Below are 19,440 nucleotides of genomic sequence, written 5' to 3'. Positions count from 1 at the left end.
CTGTGTGTCCAGATCTGTCCAGTGTGTGTGTGTGCGTGTGCACACATGTAACCTCTTAAAAAAAAATTCTGGGGCCACAAGTTAAAGAAAGATCTGTTTTCCAAAGGAATATCCATCCAAAGATCATTCATTCACTTCTTAAATATTCAAAAGTGTTTTAGCATAGACAGAGAATCTGACATAAAAGAAGTCTGTTTGATGGGTGATTTCCTTTTGATAAATACTTGCGCTAATGGACAGTAAAGAAAAAGCTAGACAACAGTTGGGACTTTGGAATAAATTAGTTTGGGCTTATTTTGCTTATAACCTCAGCAAATAACGTAGTTGGTGAAAAACAAATGCTAAAGTGAGGTAAGATCATTGTGTTAACGGCACGTGGTTGTAAGTAACTGGTACTGTTCCAACACAGGGATGTGCTTTGTGGTTACCTTTTGTGCACCAATATCGGTCATATCCCAAGGCTCGGAGAACTCGATGGTGAAATCACATCTACTTTAGTTGTGCAGCAGGGAAGAACATTAAACTGCAGGTAATTATCTATAACATTCTCTGAGAACATCCGAGGAATGCAGTCTAGGATTACTTCTGTCTTCAGTCACAAGCCAAGAAAGATTCCAGCCCATAGAGGTGATTGAGTAAATCTGGACAGAGAAGAGACAAAAAGAAAATAAGAATTAGGGTGTAGTTTTCCTTTTATTCTTTTGAATGGAAAAGAATGTGAATTTCAGAGTAAAATCAGTGGATTAAATATAAGATCTGGCACAAATAATGGCCCTTTTTTATTATAAAATCTTTCATTACAAAATCATAAGCATGTAATTCTGTAACGTAACAATATCATACTCAAGCACAACACATGATATTTTAGGTGAAATATTCAAATTAAAACTATAAATTATTACATCCATATTATTACCCTACCAACCACACTCAAGAAGGTGTTACTTCTGTCATACTCCGTATATACATCCCTTCTGAGATCCCACTAGATGACTCTAAATGAGGTTCTAAAAATTCATATATCCACAGAGAGCCAGAGAAAGGGAGAGGAGACAATGGCAACAAAACTTTGGAATGTGTAAAGAAAATGGATGTGTGGCAAGTGATTATCAAAACCGAGAAAGCTAAATTCCCAAGTCAGTTAAGGGAGAAAACTGAGTATGAAGCCAATATATACTGTCAGTTCTCAAAAAGCTCAAAAATGGGCGGTGTAATGTATTTATGGAAGAGAGAGTAAAGGGGCAAGGAAGGGGTTAAAATAGGGTCTGTTAAAGAAGCACTAGCAGAGGACTTCCCTGACTGAGCTAAAACCCTCCCGTGGAAGATTGGGCTTTCTAATCTGAGATAGCACAGTAGAAGGCGACCAGACTGCAGGACAGCAGGCGGTAGTGTTGCGGTCAAGGCTGGATGGAAATGGCCCAGCTGCAGCCATGTTCAGTCAGAAAGCCCGGGAATTTCCAAACATCTGTCTGGAATATGAAATATGAGCAGATTATCAGACATGTGAAGAAAGTCTCTAACATGAAAAAAAAAACAGATAAAATCAACCAACTAGAAAAAACAACCACCTGTCAATATTTATGAGAGGGAAGATATTTCTATCATGAAATAAGAATACAGCACTATTTTTAAAAATGAAGAACATTCAAAGAAGGAAAAATTGCTATTTGAAATTAAAAATATGATGGCTTATACTAAACTTAATAGTTGAAGTTATCTTCCAGAAAGTAGGGCAAAAGGGGGAAAGAAAATGAACATATAGAAGAACTCATCAAATTAGAATAGAAATGATAAAGAACGGAGAAAACAACAGGGAGAAAATCATCAGTGAGTGATTGTCCAGAGTTGATGGACTTGAATTTCTTTATTGAAAGGCTCACCGAGTGCGAGGTACAGTGAGTGTAATTAGAGGTACATTTAAAGATATCATTAGAAATTTCAAAACATTAGTACAAAAAAAAAAACCCCAACAAAACAAACAAACAAAAAAGAATCTCAAATTTTCCAGAGAGGAGGGAAAAATCATAACACATTAGAATAGCTTAAGATCTATCAACAGGAGCCCTCGGAGCCAGAAGAAAATGGAGAAAATGATTTCCAAACTAGAATTCTGTACCCAGGCAAAATACCAATCAAAGGTGAGGACAGAAAATAATGACACAGATATGCAAGTTTCCCCACACTTACTCCCTTAAATCCTTTCTCAGGAAGCCACTGGAAATTGCACTCCACCAAAATGAAGGAGTAAACTTAGAAAGAGAAAGGCAGGGAATTTAGGAGTCCACATCCCCACTATGAGGCTGTCCTCCAGTGAGTGGGGAGGGTAAATCCCAGATGCGCAGCTTGCACCAGGTGCAGAGGACGGCCAGACCAGCTGGGTGCAGCGCAAAGTCCAGGTGGGAACTCTGGGGGCGATTTCCACAGGAAGATGAACTGATGTTCTCATACATCTTGCATGGGGATTTTGGCATTTAAAAAATTAATTTATCTACTTGACTCTTTAAACTCTACGCATATATAATTTTGGTAAAAATAATAAAAATTAAAGAAGGGAGAAATAAACATGGTACCATATGGATAAATTGATTATGAATATACATTTTCAGTTTCTGTTGTTTATTTTTCAATTCCTACATGTCAGCTTGCTATATTGAATAGTGAAGTTACAAGTTTAGCTGTTCTCAAATGTAATTTGTAAATATAGCCGTTGTTTTGAGGAAGATACACCAAAATCAATCTCATTTTGTTCAAAACATGTTTGAAATTTTGAAACCTACTTACTTATCAAATCAAATAATGGCTTATTTGACTTACAATAATATCTAAGGCAAAATGATAAAGCTATTTAAATTCAGGCGGTTGTTATAATAATTAGGTTAAAATCCTAAGATACATTTGTATCTCTGAAAAGAATTAGATCAAAAGATTGAATTGCTTTCTCCAGTTAGAAGAAAACACTTATTCTATCATTTTTTATTATATAATATTTAGAAAATAGAGAAAGTGATGTCGCCTGCTTTTTAGTGTTTAAGCATCTTCTCCAAATGAATGTGAGTTAATGGAATCCCATTTTTTTTCTCTCAATTTATTTGCAGCGGTGGGCATGTTAAACTTGAAGAAGATGTAGATCTTGGCTATGTGGAAGATGGGACCCCGTGTGGTCCCCAAATGATGTGCTTAGAACACAGGTGTCTTCCTGTGGCTTCCTTCAACTTTAGTACTTGCTTAAGCAATAAAGAAGGTGCTGTTTGTTCAGGAAATGGAGTAAGTGTTCAGTACCTCACCATGGGGATTTAGTTATTTCTTCTGTAACACAGAAATAGATATGACCCTGAACCTCTTATTTCTGTCCTAATGCAAACCATCCTCACTCATGTTTCTAGGCAGCATGTCAACAGTTATTTTGTCACAGTCATTTGAATATTTCTGTTGTGTAATCTGCAAAAACCTGGGAACAAGAAACAGTATAATCTTCCTAACCAAATTCTTTCATCTTCCTTTTATATTATACTATAATGTGACCTCATGTACTCTAATGCCAGTTTTCTCCAAGTGACAAATTTTAACAAACTACAGTGGGATACAAGGGGAGTGAAAAGCAGGGCAGTGGCCACAGTATTTAACAACCGATGTGGCCCAGGCGCTGACTGACTCGGACAGACCACAAGTAGCTGTAGCCACACCAGCCCGGGTCAGCTGAGCAGACTGCCTAGGGATAAAAACAGAGTAAGTTCGGGAAATGTTGCTCACAGATGAAGGAAAGAATAGCAATGTTTAAAAGACTAAATTCTATCCTTTCAGTTATATATTTGTTAATGTAGGTCCTATAGAAATAAATTTATAGGTTAAATAAATATGCTCTATTAGTGATTGCAGCTTGTCATTTTCAGTCAGAAGATCCTGTAGCATCAAACCCTTTTTGTGTTGTTTTTCTTTGGGCATGTGCTGTGATTTTCTTCTTACCCTCTTCCTGGATTTTTTTGCGTCAACTGGTTTATTATCCAGTTGAGGTAAAGGGTCTCATGTCACATATATCCCCAAGGGATATGGCCAGAATATCCTTAGTGGGGTCTTACTAATTGTTACTCTTTGCCAGTGGATAGGAATTCTTATGGCACATAATAGAGAAGGAATATAGTAAGTAGCCCTGCTCCTGTAAAGCGGTCTGCTGAGCCTTCTTTCCTAAATAAGAGGATGCTAAAAGGAAATACATTTTGAGGGGGCAGGGGAAAGGATAATGAAAATTTTTCATGGTTATTCATGTTTACCACACCTTATTCATCTTGAAATTCTGAGTATATAGCAGACCAAATAGAGTTGTGTTAATTAGCCATTTGTTTAATGAATGGGCAAAGAGTGGTAGACACAAGTAAATCAGGTAGCAGCATCCAAATCATTTACGATAATTACTCATACACAGAGATGTTATGTCCTATGTATTTTTTAACTTAGAGTAACTAAACTGTATATGTGGCTAAAGTTGAAATGAGAAATACAGTAGGTATACTTACAGACTATACATTTTTTAGTTAAGAATGTGGGCTTGGAATCAGACAGTCTGAGTTTGAATCCCAGCTCAATTTTTTCTTACTAATTGGGTGAGATGAGGCAAATTAGTTAGCCTCCCTGACTCAAATTGCTTAGCAAATTACTTAGCCTTTCTTCCACTGTAAAGTAGGAAAAATGACATTGCCTATTTTACAGGATTGTTGGGACCAATGAGTTAATGTATGTAACTTATGCACAATACTGAACACAGTGCCAGGGACATGCTAGCTGGGACTCTCTTCACTCACTGTACATTGTCACTCTGTCACTGGCGATGTGTGATAGGGACACTGATGTGTGGAGAAGCCAGCTAACCTGTTGATAAGACAGTGGTGATGTTGTGTTGCTGCCTGAGAACCGGAGCCAGTCCAGCTGCTACCACAGGTCTTCCAGCTGCCCGGCAATGTCGTCTCACTTAGTAGATGGCCACTACCCCTTCACAACAAAAACAACTGCGAGGAAGGGGAACAGCTGTGGCCCCTGCCAGCTGGCCTCAGCAGTTCCCCGGGGAAGCTGCCCGTGAACAATGGGGATGATCGTGGCTGTGGCCATGAGCAGCAATGGCCATGATTGTGGCAGTGAGGAGAATGGGGGGCGGGGACACATCCCTTCCTCCTCCCCCGTCCACAGTGCAGACATGGAGAAGATCTGTGTGGGTGCACAACATGAATCAGGACAGAGCAGTTCCAGAGGCAGCTCTCACTGGGAACGCCCTTCCCCACGAGAAGATGGGCGGATTGTGTTTGGTGTGGAAATGCACCCTGGCAGGGCCCGTAGCTCTCAGTCAGAAGAAGTAGTTGCAGAAGGAGGGAAAGAAGTTGATGCTTTGAGGAAAGTATAGACTGGGTGTCCAATTGGTCCAGTAGGCCTGACGATACATTCTGTTTCTTTAAGTGTGAGGAAAGGTAGAGCGATGAAGAAAGGGGGTATTTCCTCTGCAGAATTACGTAAGGTGTTCATTCCACCTCTCTTCCTCTCTCATGTTTCGGCTTTGGGGCTGTACTGGAAATACAGCATCTATGTAGAAATCTGACTGAGCACACTATCTGCCAGCACCTGCTGAAGGACAGAAAGCTCCTGGAAAATCATTGACCTTGGAAGTGGTGTATTGTCACAGTAGTTTATTTGAACTTGAGACCATTATAAGCATAAACCAACCTACAACCCTATTTTTACATATTCAAGCCCCAGTAACTCTCAAATCCAGTATTTTATTCAAACTCCGTTGGGGCATTTTACTGACCTCATTCCCTTTGTGGCCTGTAAGGCGTTTTAGAATTTCCTAACAGAGTTAACAGTTGTTCTAGAAATTTACAGGGGCTTCTTTTCTGCAAATGCTACCAGGCCGATAATAATTTTGTCGACAATGCTATTGTGCCCTTTTAGTCCTACTAGAATTAGACCTGCTTCATTAGTGATGTAAACTTTAGTGTTGGAAGATAACTACCATCTCTCGTAAAATAAGGTCAGTTTAGCAAATGATATAAAAGCTGTGTTTGGTTTTGTTTTACAAGACAAAGGCAAGTTTCCGTAAGCTTAAATTTATAGTTACTAAAAAAGAAAACAACAATAAAAACCCCACAAGACACAAGAAAAAAATATTCTGGGCAATAAAAAGTATTTTAAACCAGAAAAAGAAAAGACAGTGGTGAAATGGGGAATCACACTCAGGCCTTCTGACTTTAAGCCTAAACCTTTTCTTCCTGCATATTTGTTGATCTGCAGAAATTTATTAATCTGAATTACTTTGAGATCTGCCATTTGTTAATCGTATTTTACAGTTGCATTTAGGTGTGGATGTCTGCCATCTTCTGGCAAACTAGATCAGACAAAAGACAAGCCCATCCAGGGAGAACCTACCTCCTGAGGAACTCTGATCTCAAGCCTAACCGAATTCTCTCCTGCTTTCCACGCCATTTAAAGTTGTTTTGAGTTATAAGATCTAGGTATAGATTCTGTCTCCTGGATATGTTAATGAAGACAGATTATTGTCTGAGAATTGTTAAAGATTTGGCGCCGTGTTGATGTGGATTTTTTTCCTGGGCCTTGTTGGACGGAGCTCTTGTTTTCCGTGACCGAGAGGTGAATCTCCGGAGCTTGTGTCGAGGGGCCAGGTTGTAGCTTTGTGAAGCTCTCCTCTCAGAGAGCCGCAAAGCTCCAGGCCTCCCCTCTTCTTCCTCAGATTTGTCTTTCTCTCATCTTCTTCCTAGAAGATGAATAAAGTTTTAGTATGAAGATACTTTCTTTGGAAGAAAGAAACCTTTGTATTGGATAATTGGCAAATGATTTCATTCCCGCTTAGTTTTTTTCTTTTAAATCTCCTTCATAAAATTTAAGTTAATAAAATTCTAAACAATAATTTCATTGATTTTTTTAGACATAAACTTATTCCTCTGTTACAGTTTATTATTCCTTTGGGACAACTGTTGATCTCTTGAAAGTATTTTTTAGGTACTTGGCTAACAAATAAGTAATTAGCATCACATTCGAGGCGTATAATAATTAGAAACTGATGCCTGTTTTTCGTGCCTGTGCACCAGAGTCGACTTTTACTCTGGATTGGTTCTGGATTCCAGGTGTGCAGCAATGAGCTGAAGTGTGTGTGTGACAGACACTGGACCGGTGCTGACTGCAGCACCTACTTCCCTCACAACGACGAGGCAAAGACTGGCATAACTCTGTCCGGCAACGGTGGGTTCCCCGTTTGATGCCATTGTGTGGTCTGTGTATGCAACTACCCTTCAGAAAGTTTCATCTGGGTTATTTTTATAGCTCAAATATAAATTAAATCCACACAATAATGAATTGCAATGTGCAACTGGGTCCACGTTATATAACTGATCACTTCCATTAAATTGTAATGGCATATAATATTGAATATAACTTAGTCCAGTGATTTAGCATTATCTTGTCTGACATCAGACATATTTTTTTCAAGTATTCTACTTGATTGGGGCTGACAACAAACCGTAGCATTTTTTTAAAAATAAAGAAAGTAGTTATATTTCTTAACTGCCTGAATTTAAAGGAAGAATTTTATATTTTGGGACTGAATAAATAAGAAAAGAAATTGAAGAATTGATTTTTAAATTTTTGTGGACTTTGATATTCTTTATTATAGAATCTCATGTGTATTCAACTGCAGTTCTATATTGTGAACTGAATGTGTCTCTATAAGTACTGACCTTGACCAGCCTTCCTGGAAGGGGTTTATGGACATAGGTCAGAAAGAACAGGTGCAGTTCTAAAAGCTGGAGTGGCCCAACTGGACAAGTAGAATTTAAATGCAGACAGCTGAAAGAACATAGACCTTGGAGATAAATGTTCCCTTTTAAACTGTTTTATCATTTCATTATTGAGTATTCTTTTCCATTAAGTAATGCTCAAATCCTGGATTATGTTCACCTCCAAAGGATGAGAAAAAAAGAGTATGTTCATACTGATCACCCAGACAAATTAAAAATCTTAGCCAATGTGACTTTAACAAAGAAAGTCACAGAATGCCTTGGCCAGGTGGCTCAGGTGGTTGGCGCATCATTCAGTACACCAAAAGGTTGCAGGTTTGATCCCTGGTCGGGGCGTGTATGGGAGGCAGCTGATTGATCCTTCTATCTCACAGCAATATCCCTCTCTCTCTCTCCCTTTCATTTCCTCTCTCTAAAATCAGTAAACATATCCTTGGGTGAGGATAAAAAAAAGTAAAAGAAAATCACATAATTATTAAGAGTTTGGTATCCTGAGTTCCAGCCAAGATGGAGGCGTAGGTAGAAACCCTTTGCTTCCTCACACAACCAAAAGGAGGATAACAACCAATCAAAAATCAATAAACAACCAAAAGTGCCAGAAAGTCAAACTGCATGGAACTCCGACAACCAAGAAATTAAAGAAAATATCAACCAGAACAACCAGACCGGCAGGACAGCAGCACAAGCAAAGAGAGGTGCCCTGCACAGGTGAATACCTAAGGCCCCGCCCCCTTACAGCTGCACCAAGACAGAGAAATATGGCCCAAATGAAAGAAGAGAGTATAACCTCAGAACTAAGCAATGAGGAGATCGCCAACTTATCTAATGGAGAATTTAAAGCCCTGGTAATCAAAATGCTCACAGATATGATTGAGCTTGGTTGAAAAATGAAAAAATAAATGAAGGATACCCAAAGTAAAATAAAGCAGATGGTCAGGGAACCAACAGTGACAGGAAGTAAACCAGGACTCAAAGCAACGATTCGGAATAAAAGGAAAAAATAAACATCCATCCAGAAGAAAATGAAGAAAGAAGAATTCAAAAAAGTGAAGGGACTCTTACAAGCCTCTGAGACCACCTCAAACGTTCCAATATCAGGATTATAAGGATGCCAGAATGAGAAGAACAACAGCAGGAAATTGAAAACTTACTTGAAGAAATAATGAAGGAAAACTTCCCCAAACTGGCAAAGGAAATAGACTTCCAGGAAGTCCAGGAAGCCCAGAGAGTCCCAAAGAACTTGGACCCAAAGAGGAACACACTAAGGTACATCATCATTAAGTTACCCAGGATTAAAGTTAAGGAGAGAATCCTAAAAGAAGCCAGAGAAAAGGAGACAGTTACCTACAAAGGTGTTCCCATTAGACTATAAGCAGATTTCTCAAAAGAAAACTTGCATGCAAGAAGGGACTAGAAAGAAGTATTTGAAGTCATGAAAGGCAAGGACCTACATTCAAGATGACTCTATCCAGCAAAGCTATCATTTAGAATGGAAGGGCAGATAAAGTGCTTCCCAGATAAGGTCAAGTTAAAAGAGTTCATCATCACCTAGCCCTTATTATGAAATGTTAAAGGGACTTATCTAAGAAAAAGAAGATTAAAAATATGAACAGTAAAATGACAACAAACTTACAACTATCAACAAATGAATCCAGAAGAAAAGAAGAACAATGAAAACAAAAACCAAGCAAACCAGAACAGGAATAGAATCAGAGAAATGGACATCACACAGAGGGAGTTCAGTGGGGAAGGGAGGAATGGGGGGGGGGAATGTACAGGGGAGAAGAATCATAATTAGTAGGCATAAAATAGATGGGGAAAGATAAAAAATGGTATAGGAAACAGAGTACTTAAAGAACTTATATGTACAACCCATGGGCATGAACTAAGGTGGGGGGGATGCTGGAAGGTTGGGGGGGCAGGGTGGAGGGGGAAAAAGGGAGAAAATGGAAAAACTATAATAGCATAATCAATAAAAAATACTTAAAAAAAGAGTTTGGTATCCTTAGTCTTTGCAGTGGTGGTCTGGAGCATGTTTCAGCAGTTAATGCAGCAATGAGGCTATTCAGGTGCATGGATTTCAGTTACTTGTTGAAAGTCATACCATTACTTAGAAATATCCAGGGCTAGCAGCCAAGTTTATTGCTCCTTCTTAAATCCCTAGAAGAAAAGAAAGGGAAGACAGACATGCCAGGTCTTAGAGTAGGAAAATCCCAGTGACCCGGGGTCCTCTGGCATGAGCATCCACCTGTCCCACAGGGGACTTGAGCTCGGTGGAGTCTGCCAGTCCCCTTAGATGCCCTAGTCCTGCTGTCTGACCTAGCTATGAGGGCTCCCAGATAGAGGCTGCCACTTTGGTTGTGGGGAATTGGAATCTGCTCCAGGTGCCCATTGTTACTGATCTTTCATATTTAGAAGAATGCTTCAGGACTGCAACACACAAGGAGAGGTCTGCGTTGCGCTGGGTGAAACGGATCTGGGTGACTTAAGCATGGGATGTAAATCATTAGCAGCACAGCAGGCCTTCTGGTGTCAGAGCCAAGCCCCTCTCATCTGCCTTTTCTGCTCTTGGGCCCTCTCTGCCATGATCCCCTTAAGAATTACATCTCAGCCTGCCTGACAAGGGAGGCCAACACACAATGTCATTACCGAGTCCTGAGCTTCACCTCTGCCCTAGCCCTCTGCCAGTCGGGTGCTGCCTGGCTCTAGTGTCTCAGCAGCTCCAGTCCCCAGCCCACTAGACTCTTTTCCCTCAGTTTTTCTTATCTATGATTATAGCAATCTGTATAAACATTTTCTTCATTAAGAAGCTTATATTTACTTTGAAGAGACAAAACACACACAACCGAGAGCAAGAAGGACCTTGCATTAGTTGTCAGAATGGAGTAACAGGAACAATAACAATCCTAGAATTTCTGAGGAAGAGATCAGGGTCAAAGGAACATGGATTTCTAAAAGTTTTCCCCCGGTGGGTGCTTTACCAGTATAGTAGTATTGCCTCTTTCTTTTTCCCCTTTTATTCTTCTTCCTTCTAGTTCAATGACCTCATTGTATTTTCTAGAAAAATTCATGGAAAATACAGTTGCACAAAATGTGCTTGGGCAAGAATTGGAACATACGCAGAGAATAATTTAAATGAAAATAGCTGATGCACACTGATAAGTTATGGTTGATTTCTCTTCCATTTAAAAAATACTCACTCTAGGACATAAAGCAAAGAATAAACAAATGGGACCTCATCAAAATAAAAAGCTTCTGCATGGCTAAGGAAAACAGCATTAAAATGAAAAGAGAACCAACAGTATGGGAAAACATACTTGCCAATGATACCTCAGACAAGGGTCTGATCTCCAAAATAGATAAAGAACTCACATGGCTCCATTCCAGGAAGTCAAACAGCCCAATTAAAAAATGGGCAGAGGACTTGAACAGACACTGCTCCAAGGAAGACATACAGAGGGCCCAGAGACATATGAAAAGATGCTCAGCATCACTAGCCATCAGAGAGATACAAATTAAAACCACAATGAGGTACATCTTACACCAGTCAGAGTGGCCAACATAAACAAATCAACAAACAAATGTTGGAGAGGATGCGGAGAAAAGGAAACCCTACTGTTGGTGGGAAGGCAGACTGGTGTGGCCACTATGGAAAACAGTATGGAATTTCCTCAGAAAACTAAAAATGGAACTGCCTTTTGGCCCAGCAATTCCGCTGCTAGGATTATGCCCTAAGAACCCTGAAACACCAATCCAAAAGAACCTATGCACCCCAATGTTCATAGCAGCACAATTTACAATAGTCAAGTACTGGAAGCAACCTAAGTGCCCATCAGCAAATGAGTGCATCAAAAAACTATGGTACATTTACATAATGGAATTCTATGCAGAAGAGAGAAAGAAGGAGCTTATACCCTTTGCAACAGCATGGATGGAACTGGAGAGCATTATGCTAAGTGAAATAAGCCAGGCGGTGAGGGACAAATACCATATGATCTCACCTTTAACTGGAACATAATCAACAAAAGAAAAAAGCAAACAAAATATAACCAGAGACATTGAAGTTAAGAGCAATCTAACAATAGCCAGAGGGGAGGGGGGAGGGGATAGTGGGGAGAAGGGTTTTCAGGAACTACTATTGAGGACACATGGACAAAACCAAGGGGGAGGGTGGAAGCAGGGGAGGGAGGTGGCTTTGGCTGGGGTGGGATGGAGGGGTGGGGAGAAAATGCAGACAACTGTAATTGAACAACAATAAAATAATTTAAAAATTGAAAAAAAAATCCACTCTAAAAATATTTTAAAATAATGTTGTTGGTGTGAGGATTACAAATTTGGAGAAAAAAGTTCCTGAAAGAATTTTGTATCAAAATTTCAGTTACATGGCGGTGATCTTTATTGTTTCTTTTTTCCCTCCAGGTGTTGCTGGCACCAACATCATAATAGGCATAATTGCTGGCACCATTTTGGTGCTGGCCCTCATATTAGGAATAATCGCATGGGGTTATAAGTAAGTGAAATATCTCAGTATTTTTACTATCAACATATACTTTAAGACATTTTGTTCAAGTGAATTAAACACCTAGAAAGTATTGTGTCATTGCATAAATATGCCAGCAATGAAAATCAGTCTGGCTCAACATTTGGTCCATGATTGTTCTTGGCATGATTAGAAGTAATGATAATTTATTGCTTATTTATTTTTTTTTTAGATTTTGAAATAACTCCCATCTGATCTAAACGTACTGAGTAATGTCTTAAAACCATTATGTGAAGTAAAATCAATCTAAATTTTGTCTTAGACAGAGGTCGTGTTGGTTTACTCTTTAGTGACACAGGTTCTCTCCTGGCTTAAACCCATGCCCAGAAATCTCGGCAACATAGTCAGTGAGGGAGCATGCATGGCGCTTTAACAATAACGGGCATAGCAAAGAACAGCAGCCCCCGGTCTGCAACTGAGTGCTTCCCGTGGCCGTGCATCGTGCTAAGGGTAAAACCTCTGTATCTTCACAGCCAGTATGAAGGAGGCGTGATTTGTTAGATATGTGGGTGTTTTTGCGTGAAGGAAAGACTGACTGTTCAGAGATGTTGTTAAAATTGAAATTCAACTTTAAGTTACAACTTTTAAAAGCTTAATTCTTTCTTAAGTTTCGGAGTTCACCTGACAATTTTTTGGTTCTATTTATAAATTTTTAAAAGTTTTGCTATATAACTTTTGAAAATTGGATCCCCTTAAGTATTTAGTTAAGTAAATGACTTCAAACATTCCAAACTTATTTATATATTTAATATGTTCAATGGTTTCAATCTACGATGTGAAAAATGTCCTTAGTATTCAAGTAACACTTAATTTTAATAAATTAAAAGTTAAGGTGAACTTTAAGTTCTCTTTAATATTTCAACTTAAAAATCACAGTTTTGCTGATTTTGACGATGTGTCAGGTCCCAGCCCAGGCAGGTCTCCATTTGGGGGTCTTGCAACTTTTACTAGGCGTTCAGTGCATTACTTTGTTTTGTAGCATTTTTTTTCTCCTTGTAGACCAAATTTAGTTTACTAAAAAATTGGGAATTAAAATGTTTCAGACTTTAAAATTACTCCAAAGCTTTGAATAAATTAGGCACTATATAATTATTTGCTATTATTATTATCCCCTGACATCATCTTAAACCAATGGAATCAAAGGGAATACCTTTAAAAAGTATATGTAGATACTGCTTTTGGTGAGGTGAAGACCCTGAAAGAGTTTTTTTTTTACCGAAAAGAGACAGTAGTTACTGAAAAGAGAGAGTATTTAGTTTGTGTGCTGCAAGCATTAAAATACAGAAAAACGTTCCAGGAGAGCATTGTTAACAAACAACACAGACTGCACAGTAAAGTTTAGCATAGCACAGCCAGGAGAACACGGCATAATAGCAAGTTTGCCTGATTAGATGAGCACCTAGTTCTGTACCAGCCCAGAGATGCCTAATACCTCTGGGCCTCTTCAATGTGCAGGTCATTAGGTATATTGTATGCTTATATTTGCACAGGCTGATTTCAGCATAACATTTGGAGTTACAAAATTATAGTCTGAAAGGAAGGCTTTTCTGTGTATTTATTGCTTGGTCTCCCCCACACCTCAGGTGAATTAGCCCAATCTTGGAGCAACACAAAATTCTTGACTTGCCTGATGCAAGACTTATGTAGTAAATGCCATCACAAGCATTGTTGCTTTGAAGTAGCTCAGTGGTTTCATTTTCACGTGAAAGGGAAAAGCAAATTTATTAGTTCTATGTTGTGTGATTTTCTGCCACCTACTGAATCAAGTTGATATTTCATTTTTATAATCTTGGAAAAAATTACCTTTCAGAAAATATGAAACTGAAACATCTACTCCTATTACTAATGTAATAACCTGTGTTCATTTGTTTTAATGATTAGAATTAAAAGTACTTATTTCTGTATATCACTTCTTATTTTTACAAAATATTTTGGTGTCATTTTTTAAATTTTTGAATATATGTGCTTTGCAGATTCATTAAGGAAATAGACCAATCTTGTCTGTACTGCAGTATCCTCTTCATAAATAATTTGAACCTAAATGATGAAAGTTTTAATGTTACTAAACTTATTCAGAACATATTTGAAAATATAATGAGGCTGTAGAAAATTTTAATACAGAAATTAATTTTATTAATGTGATGTTCACATATTCTATTTCAAATTCTAAAATGGATTTAGGTCTTGAGAACGCATTTTTTCATTAATCCTTCCAATTACACTCCCTTCTCCAAGCCGTGGAGTGAGAGGGGGAATGGCAGAATAGGAAATAAGGAATAGTCATTGGGAACTGAGGGGCCACTCAGGTAATCAGATTGAGAGAATAAGAAGTAAAACATGTTGAAGAGAAAGATTCAGGGCTTAAATTTCCCCCATCTAATGGTTTCTGAAATAGAAAATCATAAGTAACTAATTGAACCAGTAGTTACCTATTAGCACTTTTAACCTCATTAGCTCACTGTTAAACAAGATACTCGTTGGATGCACGGGAAAGATGGACAGGTAAAGGTGCCCCAAATAAAATCCACGTGGAAACATTATCTTGATATTGGAGGAGGAGTCCACTATTCATTCGCTTGACCTTTCTAACTTGTCTTCACAATAGTAACACTTAATTAGGTCATGAGATAAAGTTAAAAATTAACTCTTTTGAGTTAAAAGTTAAAAGTCAGTGGTGCCTCACTACCATGCCCCCTACAACACATTTTTTAAGATTGGCTTATTTTAAAATGCATGTAATTTTATTTCAGTATATGGCCAAATAAAAAACAGAGATTAAACTTTGAATGAAGTATTTCTAATGTGAAGCTTGTGAGTAAGTAGTAATAACTTAGGTCCGTAACAGCTGTGAATTAACTCACTGTGATTTATCATACATGATGAAATAAAATGTTCTAGTGTCCGTTTATGTTCTCCTATTTTTAAATTCTTAGGAATAGCTTTAGTTTGGGGTATATACTGTATCTAAAAAGGAATGAATTATGATTTTTATTTTTGAAAATAGTGAATTTATATAAGTAACTTGATTACTTCATTTCATTATTTAAAGCAATATACACATCTGAAAACCTGTATTTGAAATAGCATTGACTTTAGAACATTACTAAATACATAATAGGATACAATCATTATTGAGAAAAGTTGATCTTTTATAACTGAAGTTTTTAATACTTTAAAAAATAGTTATTTGAAAATATTGTCATTAACCCTTTGTTTTGTCACTTCTCTTAAAGATAAGTGAAGTTTGTGTTTGTGTGACTTTGCCTTTATGTTTATTACTCTTTCTTAATGTACTTTTATAGGTAACTAGTCTTTTTTTTTTCCCCTCTCTACTTGTCCATGAAAAGAAACTATCGAGAACAGAGGTATGTAATGAGAATAATCTGAACATATAACTGAAAGTTTTAAATCCTATTAGCATCTCTGGAATTCATGCATACAATTATAAATAAAATTTACTTTTTTATGCTCTAGTGGTCCTAAATTAATCTTGATATTTCATGACCTTACAATGGTCACTTTCATAGTGGGATTGTGGAATGTATTCATTTAAAATAACTACCATAATTTAATTTTAATGATTCTTTCATCCAACAATACTACAATTAATAGGAGTTTTTATTTGTGTTATTTTCATAGTCCTATGAAAGGAAATTGATTTTTTTCCGTCTAAGACAAACTTCCTCTATGTTAAAGTGTGACCTTTGTTTGCATTAGTTAATTAGCTTTCCCTCACGTTTATAACACTCTTATAGCCAGTGCTCTCCGAGGAGATTTATTTTTTTATTTCTTACCTCTGTTATATCAGTAACATCCAGTCACAGGTGATAAAATTTCTATGGTCAGGAAAATGTGCTTGCACTTGATGGCATGTTTAGTCTTGATGTAAGAAAATATTTTTTTTTGTACTGATTAGGTAATTGCACAGGTAGTTAAAGAAATAATTTGCATAGTTGGATTTCTGATGGTCTGGTATACTTTTTTGGATGCAAAAACCCCCATAAAGTCAAGCACCCTGTTCATCATAACCTTAAAATCTCTGTCGAATCCACAGCACAGAAAGGGCTCCAAAGCATTTCTACAGTTCTGTAAGGATTGCCTGTTTTTAAAATAAATCTAAATTGGGCCATATTGGGGTACACACTTCACTTGCATTTTAAAAATGACTAACACTATTAGCTTTTGGTACAAAATAATCTAAAATATCCTGGATATTGATAGCCCCGGCCAGGTCATGTGCATCCTACAGTACTCGTTTGGTACTCAAGATATATTTGCAGGTGGCTACTTACTTAGCTTTTCCTCCTGTTTTATTAAATGCCTGCGGCAGATTAGGAATGAGATATAATAAACACAGTGAGACTTTTTCAGGCCCTGACCACTGCTTTCATTTTTTTCACAAGTTAAAATTGTGAACTTTACCTTCTCTTTCCTTCCACGTTGTAACTTAAAATCCCTATATGCTTTAGCCATAAGCATCTACAGAGTCTTTATCACTAACTAGTGCCCACAGGGTGCCAGCTGAGAGAGGTCCTGGTCAGTTGGCATAGGTATTAGAAAATGCTGACCTTGCCCTGGACTAACTCACTCACTATTAATGGGAAAAAGTAAAACTGAGGCAAAATTTAGTTAAATTCTTTTAATTTAATTTAAAATTAAGTTAAATTTTAAAACAACTAGATTTCTCTGTGCCTTTTTAAACCCATCTGTCCTGAACCACTGGAGAAGAGATGGAGCCATTTAAGCTCTCAGTCGTTGGGTCAGAGGTGATCATTCATATCAGAAACCTAAGTTTGATGGCTTTCTTCGGTGAGAAGTAGAATTAGGCTAATAAGATCAAAAATCGGTGATTCAGCTCCATTTCTGTAGGAGCTAAGGCTGTAATGTAATTTAATATTGCTGACTCTGTAAAAGGGAAAGTAAAATGTCACAAATATGTAACATAAGTAAAGCTAAAACAGCACTCTAGTCGTATCTTCACCAGGGATATTCCCCAGAATAAAGGGATTGTCCTCAGGACCAAAAACAATTAATATGCAAAGCTGTGCACCAGTCTTATTCTAACACAATATATGCATAAGTATAGTTAAGGAAATTTTTACATTTTCTCCTTTATGAACCTGATATAATTTCATGTCTCCTGCTATTACTGAGTCATCATTTCATCAGTCTGGCTACTCTTTTGGAATTCAGTTTATATTTTGAGAATTGTCCATCTTAAGCAGATATTTATTTTATATATTTTGATTTGTTAGCCTGTATTTTTTTTTTTTACCCTTGTCCATAGCTAATGGATCTTGGGTTTGTATAGTATGCTCACCATGGAGAAGTAGCAGAGTGGACTTTAGATCAGGAAGTTGTGAATATGTAAATATCTCCTGAAGGATTTTCCTTTTTGAGAATATATGTTAAGTGGTTATAGAGAAGGTGGTAAGGCCAATAGACAAAAGCATGCATTAAGAAATTTACGATCTTGTAAAAATATCTGCAGGTATTCAAATAAACATATGCCCAGTTACAAAGGGTGTCAGGAAATAGAAATAAAAATTTTGAGTTGTCCTGGCCTTTAAATTAGGTTTTTCTTTGAGGTTCTGTGGTGGGAGGACCAATTGACAAGGAATCAGATATCTATTTGCTAGTATTTGGTCTTGGGAAATCACTTACACTTTCCTCAACCCTAAAGTCAGGTAAAGTGCTTTGTAATCTGTGAAGCATTACAGTGCGGGAAGCTGTTAGTAGGTGGTCTCTGAGACCGTGTGTGTCTCCGACCTTCCGATGGAAGAGATGGATGTGGGCCTCAAAGAGGGAGGCAGCAGTCAGGAACATCAGTGAGGCCTGCTCATGCCCGTGAAGCTGCTGAAAGAGCTGATGAACATAAGGTTTGCTGTGACACTAAATACAAGACCCTCATAAATAAATAGACAGTCATCAGATTCACGTTAATAATATAATGGCTGAAAAATGCCAAATTGGGCGTAACTTTCAAATTATTGGAGCGGTCAGGCAAGTAATTTTGCGAAGGAACCTGATAACCTGGTAAAGTTTCCCTCCAGGGCTCTCATTATATGAAGGAATGTGCAGTGGGTTTAATTGCAGGTCTGACAAAAAGATAAGAAGCAAACCCATTTTTTCTTTTTGTTTACAAACCGCTTAATGGAAAACAGAAGCTCGTTCAGGGGCAGAGTGGAGGCAGAAGCCCATGCGTGAATGATACCACTTCAGAGCTGCCAGTGTCTCATTGTGAAGGGTAGAACCGTGGGACCCAGGGGCCTTGGAGAAATCTTACACATCATATAGTCAGAAGGATGGCTGTTGGTCCTTTTCTTTAAAATCTTCAGGGAAGACAACGTCTATAATTTTTTCAGTTGATGCTATTGTTTAATTGAGTTGGCCAAAAAGTTTGTTTAGTTTTTTTTGTACAATGGCTCTAGTAATGCTTAGTTGTCTTTAACTTCATTTGAAACAATTTTGTTAGATTGTATTGTGACAGCTGCCATATCAGCATGCATTTTAGAAAAATCCAAATTGATGAATTTTTATGCTATTTTAATATTGAAGATGGAAGAAAATACACATTTTCAGTGTATCATGCTTATTATTTCAAGAAAAGTAAAAATGCAACTGATGTGCAAAAAAAAATTTGTGCAGTGTATGGAGAAGGTGCTGTGACTGATCAAACATGTCAAAGGTGGTTTGCGAAGTTTCTTGGAAGTATTGGCTTTGTGGCCAATTAATTCTTGGCTGTGGGCCTGTCTTATTCATTGGAAGATGTTCAGCAGCACCCCTGGCCTCTACCCAGTAGAGGTCAAAAGCGGGAGATAGCTACCAGACTCAAAATATCCAAATCAATCAAATTACTGGTGAAAATGAAAAATGTCTCTTTTATTTTACGGAAAAAAGGCAACAGACTTTTTGGCCAACCCAATGGAATAGCTGTAGAATAAGAAAACAGAAATTGAACTTGGATTTATAAGACAACTATATTCAGCTTAAATATTCTCTCGGTCTGAGATGAACACACATCATTGTGATTAAGGTGAAATAAATAAACAGATCATATCGTACTGATTTATACCTTAAGCAGAAACCCCCTTTCCCATTTCTTTT

At 37.7% G+C, this 19,440-nt stretch overlaps 1 protein-coding gene and 1 pseudogene across 11 annotated transcripts in view; both read left to right on the top strand.

Moving 5' to 3' along the window:
* Positions 1 to 19,440, top strand: part of ADAM22 (ADAM metallopeptidase domain 22) — a 221,584-nt gene that overhangs the window by 175,468 nt on the left and 26,676 nt on the right. For 9 of the 11 annotated variants that reach the window (XM_045194380.3, XM_045194376.3, XM_024557684.4 and 6 more), the window contains exons 22-26: positions 410 to 529; positions 3,096 to 3,264; positions 7,125 to 7,239; positions 12,213 to 12,303; positions 15,681 to 15,698. In XM_045194380.3, coding sequence (XP_045050315.2) covers positions 410 to 529; positions 3,096 to 3,264; positions 7,125 to 7,239; positions 12,213 to 12,303; positions 15,681 to 15,698 — 513 coding nt within the window. The remainder of the gene's footprint in view (positions 1 to 409; positions 530 to 3,095; positions 3,265 to 7,124; positions 7,240 to 12,212; positions 12,304 to 15,680; positions 15,699 to 19,440) is intronic. The other 2 variants (XM_053926447.2, XM_045194382.3) reach the window with 1 other exon arrangement.
* On the top strand, positions 4,952 to 5,581 carry LOC112302198 (BCL2/adenovirus E1B 19 kDa protein-interacting protein 3-like pseudogene; annotated as a pseudogene).

Source organism: Desmodus rotundus, chromosome 6 (assembly GCF_022682495.2).
Source record: "Desmodus rotundus isolate HL8 chromosome 6, HLdesRot8A.1, whole genome shotgun sequence".
Lineage (NCBI taxonomy): Eukaryota > Metazoa > Chordata > Mammalia > Chiroptera > Phyllostomidae > Desmodus > Desmodus rotundus.
This window is presented reverse-complemented; position numbering and strand designations above follow the sequence as displayed.